At 42.5% G+C, this 19601-nt stretch overlaps 1 protein-coding gene across 2 annotated transcripts in view; it reads left to right on the forward strand.

The window, feature by feature from the left end:
• The window catches only part of CC2D2B (coiled-coil and C2 domain containing 2B), a 94202-nt gene continuing 91564 nt past the window's right edge, over positions 16964-19601 (forward strand). For both annotated transcript variants that reach the window (XM_021074243.1, XM_021074242.1), the window contains exon 1: positions 16964-19232. In XM_021074243.1, the coding sequence (XP_020929902.1) occupies positions 19134-19232 (99 nt within the window). In that variant the 5' untranslated portion in view covers positions 16964-19133. The remainder of the gene's footprint in view (positions 19233-19601) is intronic.

The following is a 19601-nucleotide window of genomic DNA, read 5'->3' on the forward strand; positions in this document are numbered from 1 at the left end:
TCCTTGTAACCTGGACCCCACATTTGGTATTCACAAGACAGGAGAAAAAGCAAGCCAAAAAAAGACCTTTTATTTTCAGTGCTCTCTGTTTAATATAATCCTCTGAACCCAGACCATCATTAATAATAGGTTGTCCTAACAGAAGTGAAGAGAGAGATTTTTTCATTTTTCTTTTTTGGCTGTGCCTGTGGCATATAGAAGTTCCTGGGCCAAGGGCTAAACCCGTGCCACAGCAGTGACCCCAGCCACTGCAGTGACAATGCCTAATCCTTAACCCACTACACCACAAGAGAAATGGAAGTGAGAGATTTTTATTTACCAACTCTGTCTTTTATTTTGTCTAGTGGAAAACTGTTAGCATATAAACTTATAATCATGGAATAAAGCTAAGTTATCTTAAAGGAAATGACATTTCAATTTCTGTCTTAACTGGTACCTGCTGCTAGCCATTGGAAACCCACGTTCAGATGAACTGATTAATTGGTTTTGCAACCCCAAACCACAAAGGAGAAGTGATGGGCATTTCACAAGGTTGTGGCCAGCACCTGCAGAGGCTGTTTATAAACCCTAAATACATGTGAATTCACGAAACATTTTTCTAACATGTTTACATGTCAGTGGTTGCAATTAAGGACTAACTTGAAAAAGATGGTTTCATAGCTAAATCAGTATTTACCTCTTACCTCGGCCTCTGCAGTTATCAGTGCCAAAGTTCCTGTGAAGATAGTGAGGATGATAAATGAACTGTTGGTAGAAAAGTTATGAGAGAAAAAAGGACACTTTCTAAAGAGAACCAGATAACTAATACTAGATTTGAGTAAGAGTTCAAATCTACCTAGGTGTGTGTAGAATAATGTTATATAACTAGAGAAAACATTCTAAACTGGAAAGGCACATTTACCTTTCTAAATATCTCTTCATCTCCCTTCCCAAACCTCTTTCCTCTGTGGCCTTATTTTCTGTTTCAGCACACTGCTCTTTTTCTGGCTTGTCTCTATTTCTATCCCTTTGTATATCCTTTTTTCCTTATCTCGTTCTTTCCCTTTAAGATGTCAGGCTTCACCTTTTCCCTTCTTGTCTTGCACATAAATTTCACTGGGGTCGGTGTTCTCCCAGTGCTCCCATCTAATGGCACAAATGAAAATTACTGAATGATAGAAAAAAGGACTACTCAGTTGGGTATGTTAAATATTTCATTAGAACATCTCAAAGGAGTATTTTTTTAAATTCTTACCTAAAAATTGTGGTATTTCTATGAAAAATCTGTTTCTGATTTTTATCTTTTTCTTTTTATTGATGTATAGTTGATTTACAATGTTGTGTTAGTTTCAGGTATATAGCAAAGCAATTCAATCATACATACATATATATCTATTTTTTCAGATTCTTTTCCTTTATAAGTTATCACAAAATATTGAATGCATTCCCTGTGCTATACAGTAGCTCCTTCTTGGTTATCTATTTTATATATAGTATAATGTGTATATGTTAAACATCCCAACCTCCTAATTTATCCTAATGTTTCTAATATTTTTTACTTCCAGCTTATCTCCAAGAATTAAACCACTTGACTCTAATTTGTTCCTTTAATCTTGAGAAATAAAGGTAAACTTTTAATTCATAGCAAAGAGAAATAAATCTTGATTATTACTGAATCTATACAAGAATGAATCTGAATCTTAGTTTTGTGCGATAGTTTATAATTTTGAATGTTTATAGAAATATTCTAATTTGAAAGAAGTTTGAATGTTTTGTTGGAATCAAGTACTGTTGCTTACTGTAGAAAACAAAATCAGGATTTGTGTTACCTGGATGTGGGTGGTCCTGAAAAGATCTTAGTCTTAGTCCTGTTCAAAGTCCAAGTCTTGCAATAGCATCCGTTCCGTGATCGTGATCACTAGTTGGATGGTCATAGTAAGATATTCGCTTTGGTCCAGTTCCATTGCTAAATCAGAATTCCTTCGCTGCCTTTGTTTTTGAAACTTTTGAAAGGGTGGTGGTCTTTGTCTCTGATTGGTATTAACACATTTTTTTCCAATGGCATTTTCTCTGAGAAATCAGTTGGAATGGTCACAGGAAGGCACTAGTGTGTGTTCTAATACTTCATCAGTATAATCTAAATCTTCCAAATGCCTTTCATCATGAGAATAGTGCTGGTGGAAAAGTTTTTGCCTTTGAAAATCACCTTTACTGAAGTAATGAAAACCTTGGACATAGCAGAAATTGACAGAACACTATAAATCAACTATAATAATAATAAGAAAGAAAGAAAACCTTGAACAGGTAACTGGTTCGGAAAGTCACCATGAGGTGAGCACTGATGACAGTTATATTTGAAAAAATAATGATAACAACACTTGAACAGTTATATGTGGAATAAAACAAATGGATATTTGTGCAACAGTTCAGTAATGGCTGTAAATGGCCTTGAAATGTAGATAGATTTTGGAACAGAGATAGAAAAAAATTCCAAGTTTATGGAACAATTTGAGGCATAAATCAGGAATAAGCATTGAATGTTCGTAAGGTAGTGGAGAGATATACCTCACTAGAGGCAATGGTATATTTCAAGGGACTGAGAATAGCAAGATGAGAAGGGGCCCTTGAAAGACAGGAAGAGACATTTAGATGTTATACATGAATACCAGGGGGGAAGGCAGAGAGAGCTGAAGAGACTTTTTAAGGAAGGAACTGGATTAGCACGAAAATTGTGCCTAAGGACAACTAATTCAGAGAAGAATGAAAAAGACTAGCTGTTCCATAATCAGGTAGAAGACCTGGAGAATATGAGGCATATTTCAGAAGAAAAAATTCTATAGGCTTTAGTCCTTGATCTGATGTAGGGTACTAGGAAGACAGGACTCAAGGGATTTGAACCTAACAGGCTGAATAGTGGTGCTTTCAGAAGAAACAGAGAAGGTGGAGAGATTGCTAATTCATATTTTGGGGAGGGAGTGGTGTGGAAGTAAAGAAATGATGTAATTTAGTTTCATGTATGTTGGAATATGACATGACAGTAATGTATTTAAGACACAATGTCAATCAGGGCAGAAATGACAGATGACATCTTTAATGGCACCAATCCAATGTAACAGCAAGGCTCAAAAGTTATTTTTCGCTAGAACAAGGTTTTAAAACTCTTGCTCTCCAAAGTCCTACTGTCTCTAAGATTGAGGATGGGGAGGGGAGGACTGGAGAATGATGAGGTCTCGTGGATCCTTAATCTTTTGCCTCAACAAACACGACTTCCTATTTGTCTTATACAATGGGCTTCGGACTGAAACTTAATTGAAAGAATTTTGCTGATAAAAAAAAGTTAAAAAAACACTATTGTAGAGTAATACCCATATCACATTTTTATTTTTTAACCTTTTTTCTCTTGCTTTCTTTTCCATCTTAGTGCTCTTTCCCTCTTTTGTTTTCTTGATCCATTTTTGCTTTCCTTTCTACTCAACATTTCCTTTTTTCAAATTATTTTGTTCTCTTAAAAGAATAAAATTGTTTTTCTCTCTCTGCACAATCCATGATTTTAGGAAAAAGATAACTATATGACAAAGGGAAGGATTAAGAAGATTTTTCAGATACTGTCCATAAGAGATTCTGAAACTTATGTTAAAATATCCAAGAGAATATCTCAACTCACTTTTCACATTAAATATTTTAAAAAATCTGTTATATTTCAAGACTCATCCATGATAATACATTTGTAAATTTACCTTAACTTCATAATATCTTGTAGTGTATGTTAAATCAAAATTAAGCCAAGTTCCACATTGAGTGCTTTTATTGCACTAATCAAGTCTTTCGGTATAAACTTATGGTTTGGAGTAAGTCTCTGATTAACTGCCTTTAATAAAAAATGAGCAATAAGAATACAAAATACAGATAAAACGTAAATACTTAACATAAAAGAAAAAAAATAAGGCAAAAAGAATTGGTGAAAACTTTCATAGCTTTAAGAACAATGACAAAGCTTTTAGCTAACAGGAACTGTGAGAAGAGCCTAAACATTTTTACATCCTTTGATTCAGTGATTTTACATCTAGCAAATTATTGTAAGACAGTTTTCAGATATGGGGGGGGGAGGCAGGGACTGGGTATAAGAACACTCACTGTACCATTATTTAGAATACTAAAGACGCTTTGTACAAAGGTACCAAAACAAAGGATTACATGTAAACAGTGAAATTTATGAAGTTTTGGAGCTTTAGAAAAAATAATCTACCATCCTCTCTCCTTAGAAGAATTCAAAGAAACTAAATTCCTGGTTATTTTCTTGGAGAATGCTCAACTTCCCAAGATACCTAAGGGCTTTTGGGTCCTTTAACTGAGGGATGAAGAACCTGCATGGAAGCCTGACCCTTCAGGCTCTGCATTAGATCTCCACAGGTATATAAAACGTGTACTGTATTCTGATAAAATAGCTTGTAACTCTTAGATCAGAGCTGCCCAATAGAAATATAAGTCACATGGGCAACTTAAAATTTTCCAATAGCCACATTAAAAAATGTCAAACATTTGCTTGAAACTTACATTCACATATTTCTACAGAGAAAAGTACAACACTAAGTATGGATCACATTAGTCCCAATTCTCCTTATAAGATAGATAAGAAAATAATATGCATACTTCCTTTAAAGGATCTTTAAAAGATATAAATTAGGGTCCAAGTAGAGGATATTCAGTTGGCAACACAGTCCTCCACCTGCAATGAAAATAAACAACTACAATTATAACAAATAAATAAATAAAACAAAACAAATTTATTCAAGCCACTTCAACCATAGGACTTCATTCTACTTCCCATCCCATGCTACAATCCAGCTTTCAAACATTTTGGCTAGTGCTGCAATAACTTATGATTTTACTTGATGTGAAATGTCAGACATTTAATGTGATTACAGATACATTTTACTTACTTCACAAAGAATTTTAAGCCACTTATGACAGAAAATCAAGAACATGTAAACACTAAAAAATACAGACTATAAAGGCTGACTGAATTTCACATTAACCTTTCAGCTTCTAAGAAACAAAAGTTAAAAAAAGATAAACAATTTATATATTATATATTATAAAATATCAAAAAGAATCAGGGAATATAAAAAAGAAAACATTCTATTACTGAATTCTAAAAGAAACCAGTCATATGACTGGTCATGACATTTAACATGATTGGGCATGATGACTCAGTGAGTAATTCTTCAAGTAGTAGGTAATATAATCCAAATACATTAAGTCTCAAGTGGTTTAGCTTGATCCATTGGGAGGAATGGATGGACTGCAAGCCCTGAAATGATCTTCTGTAATAATGCTTCTTTTGGTCAAGCTTTTGAGAAAAAGTTTAAAAAAAAAAAGACAATTCTTGGAGTTCCCGTCATGGCGCAGTGGTTAACAAATCCGACTAGAAACCATGAGGTTGCAGGTTTGGTTCCTGCCCTTGCTCAGTGGGTTGACGATCCAGCATTGCTGTTGAGCTGTGGTGTAGGTTGCAGACTCGGCTCAGATCCAGCGTTGCTGTGGCTCTGGCGCAGGCCTGTGGCTGCAGCTCAGATTCGACCCCTAGCCTGGGAACCTCCACGTGCCATGGGAGCGGCCCAAGAAGTAGCAAAAAAGACAAAAAAAAAAAAAAGGCAATTCTGAATCCTATTCTCTCACAAGAATCTGATACGCTGGTGTTTTATATCATTTGTCAAGAGATGACAACTGCTAAAGCACAGCAATGAGGACCAAAACAGGCTTCAAAAAACAGCTGTTTATGACTCACAGACATGGAGAACAGACTTGCAATTGCCAAGGGGGAGAGGGAAGAAATGGGATGGACTGAGAGTTAGGGGTTAACAGATGCAAACTATTACGTTTAGAATGGATAGACAATAAGGTCCTACTATTGTTGCAGAAACTGCAAAAACTGTGGCAATGGAAGGAGACAAACAGCACTCGGAGATATGGAAAAGCAAGGTTTATTCAGCACCAGTGCGGGCTCAGAGGAGTCACCTCCAGAGTCTGAGCACCAGGTCTTTGTTCTCAGTAACTTTTATACACTACAAGGTCTTGATTCTCCCATGTAAGCATCCCGGACCTCCCCCCATCCCCGAGCAGACAGTGTTCCTCCCTAAGAAACCGAGCAAGCAAGGTTACAGAAGCGGAACTGATAAGCAATGTTGGGTACCTGATTAGCAGGGCTGCTGGCTTGGACATAGGGCACACAGTTGTTACGTTATTACAAGAAGGGTGGTATAGTGATAAGCATAGCTGGAAAGGCTTGCAGCTGCCTTCTTAGCCAAGGGGGGTTGTTCTTTAGTTAAAACTCTATTTCATTCCCCCCTCTTGGTGTTCAGGGTGCATCTGCACCCTTTAGAAATCATCATCAGTCATAATCCTTTGGTAGCCTCTGATAAGTAGCAGGTGGGAGGCCGTTTTTTTTTCAACCATGGTTTTTATAAAACCTTTTATAATATTTATCAGGAGAGGTACAAGGCAGGGAATAAGTAGGCAACCTGTGAGTATAACCATGGTTATTCCGACCATTGTCTTACTTTCTCCCAACCAAGAGAACCATTTACCAAAGAGACTGTCTGCATCCCATCCTTTCCAAGTTTGTACAGGTACATGGGCAAGTTTAGTCATGCGGTCAGCAATTTCCTTTACCACCTTTTCGGTGTCATCTATTTGTAGACAGCAATTACTTAAGTTAAATTTTCCACAAACCCCCTCCTTCAGAAGCAAGTAAATAATCCAAGGCCAAGCGATTTTGGTAGAATGCACTGTGCATTTTAGTTTGTTGTTGGGCCAATATAGTCAAGGCCCTTGCAGTGTCATTTGTTATAAGTTCCAAAACTGCCTGTAGTCTGATGATATGGTTCAGCATATAGATAGGGGTGCGATATCCCCAAGAGCCATCCTCTGCCCAGGTGGAAGGCCCATAATATTGAATTATCTGTTCTGGGGGCCATTCATCATCTTTCCAGTCTCCAATTTGGAGAGCCCTCCAGTTTCTCTGGGCACCCTGTGCCCTATATATAGGAACTCCCGGTTGCTCCCCTAGTGACAGCGGGAGCAGGAAGAAGGAAGGTCTGATTGTTCTCAGTACACATGCCCCAGCCCAATTCGGGGGGAGTATGGAATAGGCCATTTTCCCACAAATCCAATATAACCCCTTTGGTGCCTGCTACTGGATATTAGCACTGATATCTTCCCATGCTCGTCAGAGGTGGGAAAAGTTAGACAGGGGATTAGGCTTGGGCTCTGAGAGATTGGAGGATGGCCACCATTGAGTCCTTTGGGCAGTCAGATTATAATACCTTAGGCCTTAAACATGTTAGGCTTCCAACTGAAACATTAAACCATCCTCCCCGCCTCACCAGACAATTTCTCCCTATAATAGCAGTTCTGAGGAGCCATACCCCATTGGTGAGCTGGGGGTATGCAGTCTCATTATGAGGCTCTAATGGGTTCAGTTCTCTGGCTTGCCAAGGCCAGTGGTCTCCTGTGTTCGTTCCCCCGCATACATAACAAGTGGAGACCTTGAGAGTTTGTGCAATAGTTTCTGCCAGGGCTAAGAACAAGTTCTTAGTTGTGGCCAGAATGGGAGGTGGGGTGTTTCTTATCTCTTCATAAAAGGAATGAAAGATGCTGTGAGAGGCAGCTTGGAGCGCAAACGTGATTCTCTGGAAATGTAGCACAGCTCCAGGGTCAAGGCCTCTTCCATCAATGCGAATGCTTATTTTGAAACCCTCCTTCCATTTGGGCTCACTGGAATTGAAAATAGTGAAATTAACTGGGTTACAAGCTTTAGTCTGACAGTCTGGAGGGGCTGTACCTTTTTGAAGGAGAGCTGTTTTGTCTCCTTTATTTTAGGTTGCCCAGGCCACGCAGCTCCAGTAAGTGCATTTCTGGCAACCGCTCCAGGTGGTCCCCCAGCACATATATTTATGCTGGAGCCTATATTTTCTTTCCCATGATGGGCTTCCACATGGTCTAGTAGAAGTCCATGACCCATTCATAGCTTCACAGGCATCAAAAAATATTGATACTGGCAAATTGGTGTTGGTAATTTGGGTCCGATTAATTAGCTGCCCTGATTTATGAGAGCGCTGGACTTCTAACCATTCCTCAGTTGGTGAGTATCGTGGATCAAAGCAAGTATATTGGTCCCCCTGTTGACAGAATAAGTGGTCCTGTTGTGAGTACAACTTCCATGAATTTCTCCACAACAGGAGAAATGAGTGGAGTAAAGCAAAGTCCATGTAACCCCTTGATCTGATCGGGTCACTCAAATGCATGGGTCACATGAGGAAACGGATCCTGGCAGAACCAAAGGGGACCAGATTAACAGCAACAGGCAGCAAACATTCATGTTGGTCATAAGACAACAGTTTATAACAGTAAGAAAGTCTCTTGTGGAAGGGAGGTAAGGCAGTTTATTTTACCAGGCAGCCGATTCCTCAAGCTTCAGCCGTGCGTTGACTGACCAGCTTCCAGTGTGGTCAGAGCAGGGCTTTGAGATCGTCATCTCCTTCTCTGTATTGTCAGGCAAAGAGGTCTCTCCGGATCGAGGGCAGTCTCCCACTCTCCACGGTCGTCAGCTGGGCCAGACAGTTTAACTCTAGAATGATGGATTCAAGCATCTATTCCTGTTACTTTAAGAGCAGTGGGCGTGGTTAGAATTACAGTATAGGGGCCCTTCCATACCGGCCTCAAAGGCTCCTTTTTCCAGTCCTTTTTCCACACCTGGTCCCCCGGCTTGTGGGGGTGTACTGTTATACCTAAGGACACAGGTATTCTGTCTGTGACCCATTTATGTATCTGAGAAATAGTGAGCCCCAGTCCTTGTAATTGTTTATGTAATTCCAAGTCTCCCAACTCTTTGGTGTTTCCTTTTAAACTGATTCGTGGAGGTGGCCTCTCATATCAGATTTCAAATGGCAAGAATCCTATTCCTGCTCAGGGTGAGCATCTCACTTTTAGGAGGGCCACCGGCAACATGTCTATCCAGGGCAAGCCAGTTTCCTGACATAACTTTGCCAGTGTCTGTTTAAGGGTTCGGTTCATGCATTCTACTTTCCCTGAACTTTGAGGGCAATAAGCAGAATGTAGTTTCCATTGGATCTGTAAAGCTTTTGCCACCTGTTGTACTGTTTCAGCCACAAACGCCAGTCCGTTATTTGACCCAATGGTCAGAGGCATCCCATATCTGGGAATAATGTCTCTCAGGAGTGCCTTGGTTACTTCCCTTGCCTTTTCAGTTTGGGTAGGGAAGGCTTTTGCCCATCCTGAAAAAGTACAGATAAAAACTAGTAAATATTTGTACCCCTCACTAGGGGTGACCTCAGTGAAGTCCACTTTTATATCCTAAAATGGGGGCAATCCACAGTGTTGTGCCCCAGCTGGTCTGTGGGGCCCCTCGCGGGCATTATTCTGTAAACAGGTTATGCATCTTTGGGAGACAGAGGAGCAGAGTGCAGGAAGATGAGCAATGAGATAGTACCAGCCCAGTAGGGTCTCTAAGGCAGTTTTGCCCATGTGGGTTAGCTCATGTTGGTGGTGGACTAGTCTGTAGGCCAGCTGTTCTGGAACGTAAACTCGGTGGTCCCGTGTGACCCACCATCCCATTTTAGTTTTAGTTCCTGCTTCCTCCCTTATCCATTTTTCTTCCTCTGGAGAACATCTGGGGATAGCTGGCACTTCTGGGGCCAGCAAGACCTTAGGTTTGTCTGGCTGATGTCCCTGGGCTGCCTGTCTGGCAGCTGCATCAGCACTACGGTTTCCTTTTGTCACTGGGTCATCTCCCTTTTGGTGGCCTTTACAGTGGATAACTGCAACTTCTTTAGGTTCCCATACTGCCTCTAGGAGCTTTAAGATTTCAGCCTGGTTTTTAATTCCTTTTCCTTCAGCAGTGAGGAGCCCTCTTTCTTTATATAAGGCTCCATGGACATGTAAAGTTGCAAAGGCATATTGTGAGTCGGTATAGATATTAACTCGCTGGTCTCAACTGAGTTCCAGTGCTCTGATTAGGGCCTATAATTCTGCTCTCGGTGCTGACCAGCCTTGAGGAAGCACCTCTGCTTCTATCACTTTTAAGTCAGATACCACAGCATATCCTATCATCCTTTTTCCATCCTCCAAAAAGCTGCAGCCATCAGTATATAAAACCAGGTCAGGATTTTGGAGTGGTTTATCAGTCAAGTCAGGCCTGCGGGAAAACACCTCATCTAGTACCTCCAGGCAGTAATGGTCTGGGGGCCCCACTCCATCTGGCAGAAAAGTGGCTGGGTTCATACAACCTCCAGTTTTACCCGTGGACTTTCACATAGTAACCCTTGATATTGAGTCATTCGTGCATGTGTGAGCCAATGGTGGCCCCTTGTATCCATTAGGGTTACAACTGAGTGCGGGACTTTAACATTGAGGTTTTGTCCCAGGGTCAACTTGTCAGCCTCTCTCACCAACAAGGTGGTAGCTGCCAGTGCTAGGAGGCAGGGAAGCCATCCGGCTGCAACTGAGTCAATTTGTTTAGACAGATATGCCACTGGCCTCTGCCAAGGCCCAAATTTTTGAGTTAAGACTCCCATAGCCATCCCATTTTTCTCATGAACAAAAAGGTTACATTCTCTGGTTACATCAGGAAGTCCCAAGGCTGGAGCCTCAGTGAGTTTGGTTTTGATTGTCTGAAATGCTGCCTCCTGGCTTGGTCCCCATTCAAGGGGAGCCTTTTTTATTCTCCTTTTAGAGCCTCATACTGAGGCCTGGCCAAGTCTGAAAACCCGGGGATCCATATCCGGCAGAATCCTGCTGCCCCTAGGAACTCACGAACCTTCTGGCAGGTGGTAGGGACAGGAATGGCACAAACTGCCTGCTTTCTTTCAGTCCCCAGCATTCGTCGGCCCTGCATGATGTTGAAGCCCAGATACTTGACTTGTTTTTTGCAGATTTGTGCCTTTTTCTTTGATACCTGATACCCTGCCTCCATCAGTAGGGAAAGGAGAGCTCTTGTTCCTTCTAGGCACTGAGCCTCCGTGGTGCCAGCCAGTAAGAGGTCGTCAACATACTGTAGCAAAACACAGCCCAGTTTTTGTCCAGGAAATTCAGCCAGGTCAGCGGCTAGGGTGCCGCTAAAAAGAGTAGGAGAGTTTTTGAATCCTTGTGGGAGTCTAGTCCAGGTGAGCTGTTCCTTTGTCCCTGTATGTGGATTTTCCCATTCAAAAGCAAACAAGGGCTGACTGGCAGGTGCCACGCAGAGGCAGAAAAAGGCATCTTTTAAGTCCAGGCAAGTAAACCACTCAGCAGTGGAGGGGATCAGCCCTAGCAGGGTATACGGGTTAGGGATGGATGGGTGTTATGTGACTGTTGCTTCATTTATGGCTCTCAAGTCCTGTACTGGGCGGTAGTCCCGTGTTCCCATTTTTTTCACGGGCAGTAAAGGGGTGTTCCAAGGGGACTGACATTTTATTAACAGTCCATGCTGAAGCAGCCTATCCAGGTGAACCTGGATTCCCAGTCGAGCTTCTCTGGGAATCGAGTATTGCCGTAGCTTTACCGGTTGAGCTCTGGGTTTTAGATCAACCAAGACAGGAGCGTGGCATTTTGCCAGTCCTGGTGGGTTTCCTTCAGCCCAAACCAATGGGTATTTAGTCTCTAGTTCTGGGGGAATGGTCCCCATTTCTGAAGGGGAAGAGTACAAGCGCCATTCCTCTTCCCTTTTAACAGCAAGAGCCATGATTAAAGGAGGGGGGGGGGGTTCTGTCAATTTAATTTGGGCTGATCTGTCAGTAGAAAAGGAAATTTGTGCCCCCATTTTAGCCAGCAGGTCTCTTCCCATCAGGGGAACTGGGCAGTCAGGCAGGTAAAGAAATTCATGTATTATTTCATGGCCTCCTAACCGACATCGTCGAGGACCGCAGAAGGGTCTGTGGGTTTGGTTACCTGTGGCCCCAACAATGGTGGTTTCTTTCCCCGAGAGGGGAGCCACAGGTTGTGTAACCACAGAAAGTTCGGCACCTGTGTCAACCATAAAGTCTATGGGGTGGCCCCCTACTTGAATTCTGACCATAGGCTCTTGGGGGCCCAGTTGGAGAGAGCTTGGTCCCCACTAATCAGACTCAGCTAGGCGGATCAGGTTGGTGCTGAATGGCTCAGATCAGTACTGGCTAGGTGAGGCCTTGGTCTTTTTCTCAGGACGGTTGGGGCATTCATTTTTCCAATGTCCCTTTTCTTTGCAGTAAGCGCATTGGTCATGTTCCAGGGGACTCCTTTTCCCTGGCCTTGTGCCTTGTCCCCTATGGGAAGGTCCCACTGGGGGCACCGGTTTTGACAGGGCAGCTGCCATAAGAGTCACTTTTTGTTTCATTCTCTTTTCTGCATCATGGCGGGCCACCTGGTCTCAGTTAATAAAAACCTTGTTGGCTACTTCCAATAGTTTAGTGGCATTCTCTCCTGCAAATCCTTCTAATTTCTGTAGCTTTTTACGGATATCTGATTGGGCTTGTCCCACAAAGGCAGCATTTATCATCCGTTGGTTCTCAGGGGCCTCGGGATCAAAAGGGGTGTAGGTTCGGAAAGCCTCACATAGTCTCTCATAGAATTTGGCTGGGCTTTCATTTGGCTCTTGTAGTATCTCACTGATCTTAGCTATATTAGTGGGCCTTTTAGCCCCAGCTTTTGCCCCCTGTAGGAAGGCCTGTCGGTACCTCTCTGGGTTACGTTCCCCTTCTTCAGTGTCATAGTCCCAGTGGGGGTTTTCTTCTGGGAAGACTTCCCTCACCCAGTTTGCCAAGTCTGCTCGACTCCCTGCATTGGCCTGAAGCCATTTTTGGGCTTCTGTTACAATTTGCCAGCGCTCTTTAGTGTCAGAGTAAAAAGGAGTTGCCAGCAGTCTATCCAGGTGGGACAGTGTTTCTGGAAAATGAATTCTAAGATATCAATCAGCGCCTGAGGCTTTTCAGAATATGAGGGAGTATGGTGTTTCCAGTTGAGGAGATCAGCAGTGGAAAAGGGCTGGTAATAATAAAAACGTCCCCCCTCTTGTATGGTCCCTTCGGGGGCGACTTGCTGTGGTCCCCGTGTCTCCCGTAAGGGCATTTGCAATGCTGGAGTGGCTGCTCCCTGAGCTGACTGGAGACGCCTGCTCATAGGTTCTGGAGAATCTGGCTGCGGGGGTGATATCGCCTCGGGAACTTCAGAAGCAGAAGGAGGAGGAGAAACAGAAGGCGGTGGGCTATCTTGCACCTGGGGACCTTCGGCTCCTGGAGGTGGGGCCGGCAGCACATAAGGTGGTGGCATAGGGGGCGAGTCCTCAGGTTCCCCTTGATAAATAGGTGGCACCTTTTTTTTGAGACAAGGTTTTCTTCTTGGACTGGGCTTCTAGCACCCTACACTGTCCCTGGTCTGTGGTGCAGAACTGAACCCATGGGGGCCTCAAATAGGCAATTTCCAACCATTGATCAATATACAGAAATTGGTCTGGATGTCCAGGGTCTCCTGTTATAACATTATATACTGCTGTAACTGTGAACACATCTAAGGTCCCTTCCGGAGGCCAGCCAACACCAAAGGAGGGCCACTCTAGGGTACAGAGGGTACACAGTTTTCCAAGACTCAGTTTAACACCATAATCTCTAGAAAATCCTTTCTTAAAATTCTTAACCATATACTCTAAGACAGTGGGCTTGGAAGCCGAATTGTGTGAAGTCCCACCCTGTGCCGGTGACGCAAGACAAACACTGAGGACAAGGCCTCAGGTAACAATCGCTTCGTCTGTCTGACCGCTCCCCCGGAGGAGATATTTCAGGCGCCTCTTAGCATAGGTGGGACTGTATAAACCCCAATGTCAGGATCCCCCCGAAGAGGGCCACCATAAGCCATATGAGGGTCGCCACGGAACTGCAGGTTAGGACTCACTCTGGCTCCGTAGTCCAAAGACGGTGGAGCACGGGCTCTCATTCTCTCCAGTCTCTCTCTCTCTCTCTCTCTCTCTCTCTCTCTCTCTCTCTCTCTCTCTCTCTCTCTCTCTCTCACACACACACACACACACACACACACACACACACACCCCAGAACTGACAAACCTCCCGATCCCAAGGGACCAAACCCTGACCTGAGTGACCCTTTGGTCACTGAGAGGTGATCAGTCTCTCCTTCCACCGTATGGCGGGTCCTGACTTGGGTAGATGTCCCCGGGGACTCACCAGTCCGAGTCCTGTCCAGGAACCTGTTTCCACTCTCCTTCTGAGTCCGTTCGGGAAGCGGTGTGGGCCAAGGCCAGCACGGTCCGAGTGAGGGTCTGGATCTGGAAAAATGGCCGCTGCATGCTATCCACCTGTCACGGGGCCGGCAACCGTGGCCTCCCCCGGTTCCCTGACAACGGTTGCACAAGAGGCCAGCTCGGTTGTCGGCTTCCCAGCCAACGCACCAAAAATGTTGCGGAAACCACAAAAACTGTGGCAATGGAAGGAGACAAACAGCACTCGGAGATATGGAAAAGCAAGGTTTATTCAGCACCAGTGCGGGCTCAGAGGAGTCACCTCCAGAGTCTGAGCACCAGGTCTTTGTTCTCAGTAACTTTTATACACTACAAGGTCTTGATTCTCCCATGTAAGCATCCCGGACCTCCCCTCATCCCCGAGCAGACAGTGTTCCTCCCTAAGAAACCGAGCAAGCAAGGTTACAGAAGCGGAACTGATAAGCAATGTTGGGTACCTGATTAGCAGGGCTGCTGGCTTGGACATAGGGCACACAGTTGTTACGTTATTACAAGAAGGGTGGTATAGTGATAAGCATAGCTGGAAAGGCTTGCAGCTGCCTTCTTAGCCAAGGGGGGTTGTTCTTTAGTTAAAACTCTATTTCACTATAGCACAGGGAACTATATCCAATCTCCCAGGATAGACCATGATGGAAAATAATATATCGAAAAAGAATGTGTGTGTGTGTATATAATATATACACACACACACACATATAGAATAACTTTGCTGTACAGCTCACTGTAAATCACCTATAAAAAAATTTAAAAACAGCTGTTTGTGATTCAGAATTAAATAATCACTGTGTGTGGAATGTTTTTAAAAATGTAATTTTAGAGTTGTTCTTAACAGTTTCAACTTGGATGACTGCACAGATACTAGCTTCATTAGAAAATAGGAAATACAGAGAGAATAAGTTTTGTAAGGCAAAGTTGGTTTTGAATTCCACACATTCTGCGTGTTTTGGACACTAGGTTAAAGAGGCCATAGACAATCTGGACCATAGCTAAAGCATCTGGGCTAAGGATAGATTTGGGAACAATTATCCTACAGATGGTGGTTGAAGCTATGATACTGCCCAAGAGAACAATATGAAATGAAAAGAGAAAAGGATCACGGAGAAAACTCAAGAGAGCAACAATTAGGGCAGAAGAGGAAGAGTTTTGGTTTGTGTTTTGTTCTTTGCTTTGTTTAGATTAACTTGATCATGTTTATATGCCAAAGAGCTATAAAATTCCAGAAAAAGCTATTAGAGGAAGCCCCCGGGAGAATTGGTACAGAAAATTTTAAGTAGTGTAAGAGATGGGAGAAGAAGAGTAGAAACTTATGTTAGCAAACCTTAGGAAGGCAAGTTCAAGACAGCAAAGTGGTCTACAGAGCAAAGTGCACTTAAGAGGTCTAAGACCAGCCTTAGCAATTAGCCAGTCTCTGGTGGCATAATAGGCGATAGAAGCCAGAATATTATAGGTGGAGGAGTTAAATAGGTTGCTGAGGATGGGGAAAGCTTACATTTTCTGTAAGTCTGGCTGTAAAGGAGAGGAAATGATAAAATGAAAAGACACCTGACACTTAGGAGAGGTGGGGTCGGGTAGTGATAAACTGGAGCACTGGACAACTGGAGAGGCTTTCTCTTCATAGCAAAGACAGCTGCAAATCACTACTGACTACAGATTTTTATGTGAAGTCTCCTGGCCTTTAAATAACAGCAACTTAAAAACAGAACTGAATCAAAACACTTTGGCAGGTGAGATTTGACCCACTAGTCTGAAACATCTGCTGGATATCTATGTTGCTCTTCTCCCTTAAACACATAAATTTCTCTTTAAACTTAAATATATTTAGGGTTGATTACCCCTGTAAACTAAAAACTGTCTACTATTAAAGCTCAAATCCTACACTGCTTCTCCTGAGCCTGTGCATTCTTTGGGTCTCTCCGCACTCTGGTATAGTTACATCTTATTAAATATGTATATGTATTTTTATAAACACGGACCAATGCATAATAATAACTCCAGATGCTAAGTGAACTTAACACCAAAGACTACTGATTATTTGCACATGCGCACTCTATAACGCTGCTATTTAAGGGAAGTATTTCTAGGCTTTTATCTTTCTCCACTATCACTTGTTCCTAAATTTCTAAACTAGAAGAGCCCCGTGGAATGCTCCACATATGGGGAAAGTTGCAAAAATTCATGATGGTCTGATACCCACCTGTTGGGGATAGTGTTCTTCACCATGATGGGAGAGGAGAGGGGCCCTTACGACCCCTGGCCATACTGCTCTCAGGTCTTTTACAGAACGGCCTCCGGGGAAGGGGCGGCTAGTGGGGCACACACACAGTCAGTGATCAAAGCCCGTGGCTCCCGCGAGGCGCACTAAGAGGGGACCAGAGCAAGAGTGACACGACTCCGAAGCCTCAATTCGAGCCACACGCGCAGGCCCTCCGGAGTCATAGCGCAGTCACAGCGCTCAGAAGATTCGCGAAGGCACGCTCCACCCTCCCTCGCGACCAGGGCTGACTGAGAGCCCGCACAGCGCATGCTCCTGGACCACCTTGACTTGAAGCTCCAAGGAGCGAGCGCGAGGCGGACGGCAGGCGTGAGGGCGCAGGTCAGGAGCGGTGCGGGCGGTTGGTGACCTCTCAGAGTCCGCGGCGGAACGTACGTCGTGCGTTCGTTGCCCAGAGCAAAAGTGCAGTGTCCATCCAGGTGAATGTCTTACGGCCCCTTAAAACCTCTCGACCCTTGCCTGTCAGGATCTCCACTATTTTGTCTGGTTGGAGCCTTACTTTGTGAAGGAAGCCAGCTGGGTGCCCCGCAACCAGGGCCAGGCTCGCAGGGGCCCCTGGGACTTGTAGTTCCTAGAACCTGGCCACCCATAAGCCATCCCCTTTGGGAGTTTATGAGGACCACGCCATTGCACAGCATTTGGGGGCAGTGCTTGATTTGCTTCGAATCCAGGTCCAAATTATTTCCTGAGTTACTACCGTGTGTTAACACTGTGCTAGGATTGGCGGATGGTAGATGAAATCATGCCCCAGCCCTCGCCCTCACTTTACGGTAAGCAGAAAGTGAGCCTGCAAGGTAGAATATAATGAACAGAAATTACATGTTATTAGTGCTAGTGGAGAGTAGCAAAGGACCAGAGTCAGAAAAAAACTTCCAGGAAGATGAGGGTTTTGAATCAGGCTTTGAAACGTGGAATGCTCTAGATTAGGGGAAAATTGCAAAAATCAAAGGATGGAAGTGGCAGAGAATATAAAGAAAAATTTGATCTGGTATAGTTGAAGGTTTATTTTGGAGAGTGGCAAGTAGGGCTTAGGTGGGGAAGTAGGCACAAGGATCTTTTGGCCTCACAGAAGGTGCTTCTGTTTTGAGTTTCTCTTCAGCAGAGACTAAATATGGGCACTGAGGTACATCTTCAGGTTTAAATAAAAGATAACATCACAGGACTTAATTGTGTCCAGTTTCTGGACCTCATGGCCCTTGTTACTCTATGAATGAATACATTTTTATTAATCCTGTGATGAACTTGTGGGTAGCAAAATTACATTGCATTGTGTGTTAGGTATAATCTTTCAAAACAAACTACAGTTTCTATAATTTGTTTTGTCACTTATTTAGTTTTTATATATCAGAAGTCTCAAGGGAAATGGACTCAATATATCTTGACCTCTGGAAGTGAGTGTGATGATTTCAGACTTAGTACTGAGAACAATGGATGATTTAGTTTTGATATCTTTCAAAGACATGTATACAGTCACAGATTAGAAAGTCCTTTTTTGTCAGGCCATCAGTTCCTCGTTTTTCATTTTAGAAAATAAAATCATAGTTAACTGTAAGATACTATGTTTCAAACTGGATTTTGTACTGAATTCAGTGCTGGCCTATGCCACAGCCACAGCAACTCAGGAACCAAATCGTGTCTGCCACCTGCACCACAGCTCACAGCAATGCTGGATCCTTAACCCACTGAGCGAGGCCAGGGTTTGAACCTGCGATCTCATGGGTAAAAGTTGGGTTCATTACCGCTAAGCCACCATAGGAACTCCCACAGTTTAGTATTTTTAATCATCTTTTGGACCTCTCACCCTGATGCCCTGTAGAGATCTATAAGCAGCCTCTGAAAACTGAACTCATTAATCCCTTTCCCAACTATCTTCCTATTTTGACAGTATTCAAAATGATACTACCTCTCGGTTACTCAAGCCAAAAACCTGAGGGTCTTTGATTCCTCCTTCACTTTGTCCTGCATATCTAATTGCTCACCAAATCCTGTGAATTCTGCCTTTTAAGTGAATCTTTCCCCACCTTACATTCCTACTTCCATTTTTGGATTCAGATTTCCAGCATCTCTCATGAGAACCATTATAATGGCCTCTTAGCCAGTCTTCCTGCCTCTACAGAATAGCTCTATGTTTAATCAGATTTTTTTCTTGCTGTGAAGTTTTATAGTTTTTATGAAGGGTTGCCACATATTTTCACCGAAGTTATTCCTAGGTATTTTGAAAAAATTTTGTATTGCTGTTATGAAAATGATTTTTTCTATTAGCATTAGGAAAGCTATTAACTTTGTCAGATATTCTCCGGTATTCTGTGACTTACCAACTTTCTCATTAAATCTAAAGTTTTCTGATTGAGTGTTTGGAGTTTCTGTGTATAAAACCTACCCTCTACAAACAATGATAATTTTGTTTTCTCCCTGCCAGTAGTGTTACCTCTTACTCTTTTACATATCTTATGCACTAACTAGAATTTCTATTTATTAATAAGATGATCAACTACTAAATACTAAAGGCAATAGCATGTTTCTTTGTTTAGTTTTTGGTTAAATTAAAAAATTTGAATAGCATACTTTCAAGTATCAAAATAGTTGTTTTCTTTCAGTAGTATGTCATTCTTAAGAATGTTTCTTATTTATTTAGAAAGTGGAAATGAAAGAGGCATCATGAAAAAGATTTCAAAGAGAAAAGAAGATATTTTTAGAAAAGTAAGGAATTATTGAGATTATATGGATTTTGATTATACTAAATAGTTCAATTATAAATGTAGGATAATCTTGAAAAAAATGTGGTATCTTTGGTTCTATATACAAGTCATACAGTTCATATGTTTAAAAATAATGAAAATTTAGGGATGAGTTATACCCTGGTCTGTCAATTATGTAATAAAGAGTGTTAGAGGTGAGACATTTTTATATTTACTTATTTATTCCCTTATTTAAACATTAATTTTTTATCTGTTCTCTCAGCCAGCCAGCATTCCATTATCTGCTTGGTAAAAACAAACAAACAAAAAAAACCAAAAAAAAAACCCCAAACTTTTTCTTTTATTTTAAGTCAATAAGTGAAACATTTTT

This window comes from Sus scrofa, chromosome 14 (genome assembly GCF_000003025.6).
Source record: "Sus scrofa isolate TJ Tabasco breed Duroc chromosome 14, Sscrofa11.1, whole genome shotgun sequence".
In the NCBI taxonomy this organism is placed as follows: Eukaryota; Metazoa; Chordata; class Mammalia; order Artiodactyla; family Suidae; genus Sus; species Sus scrofa.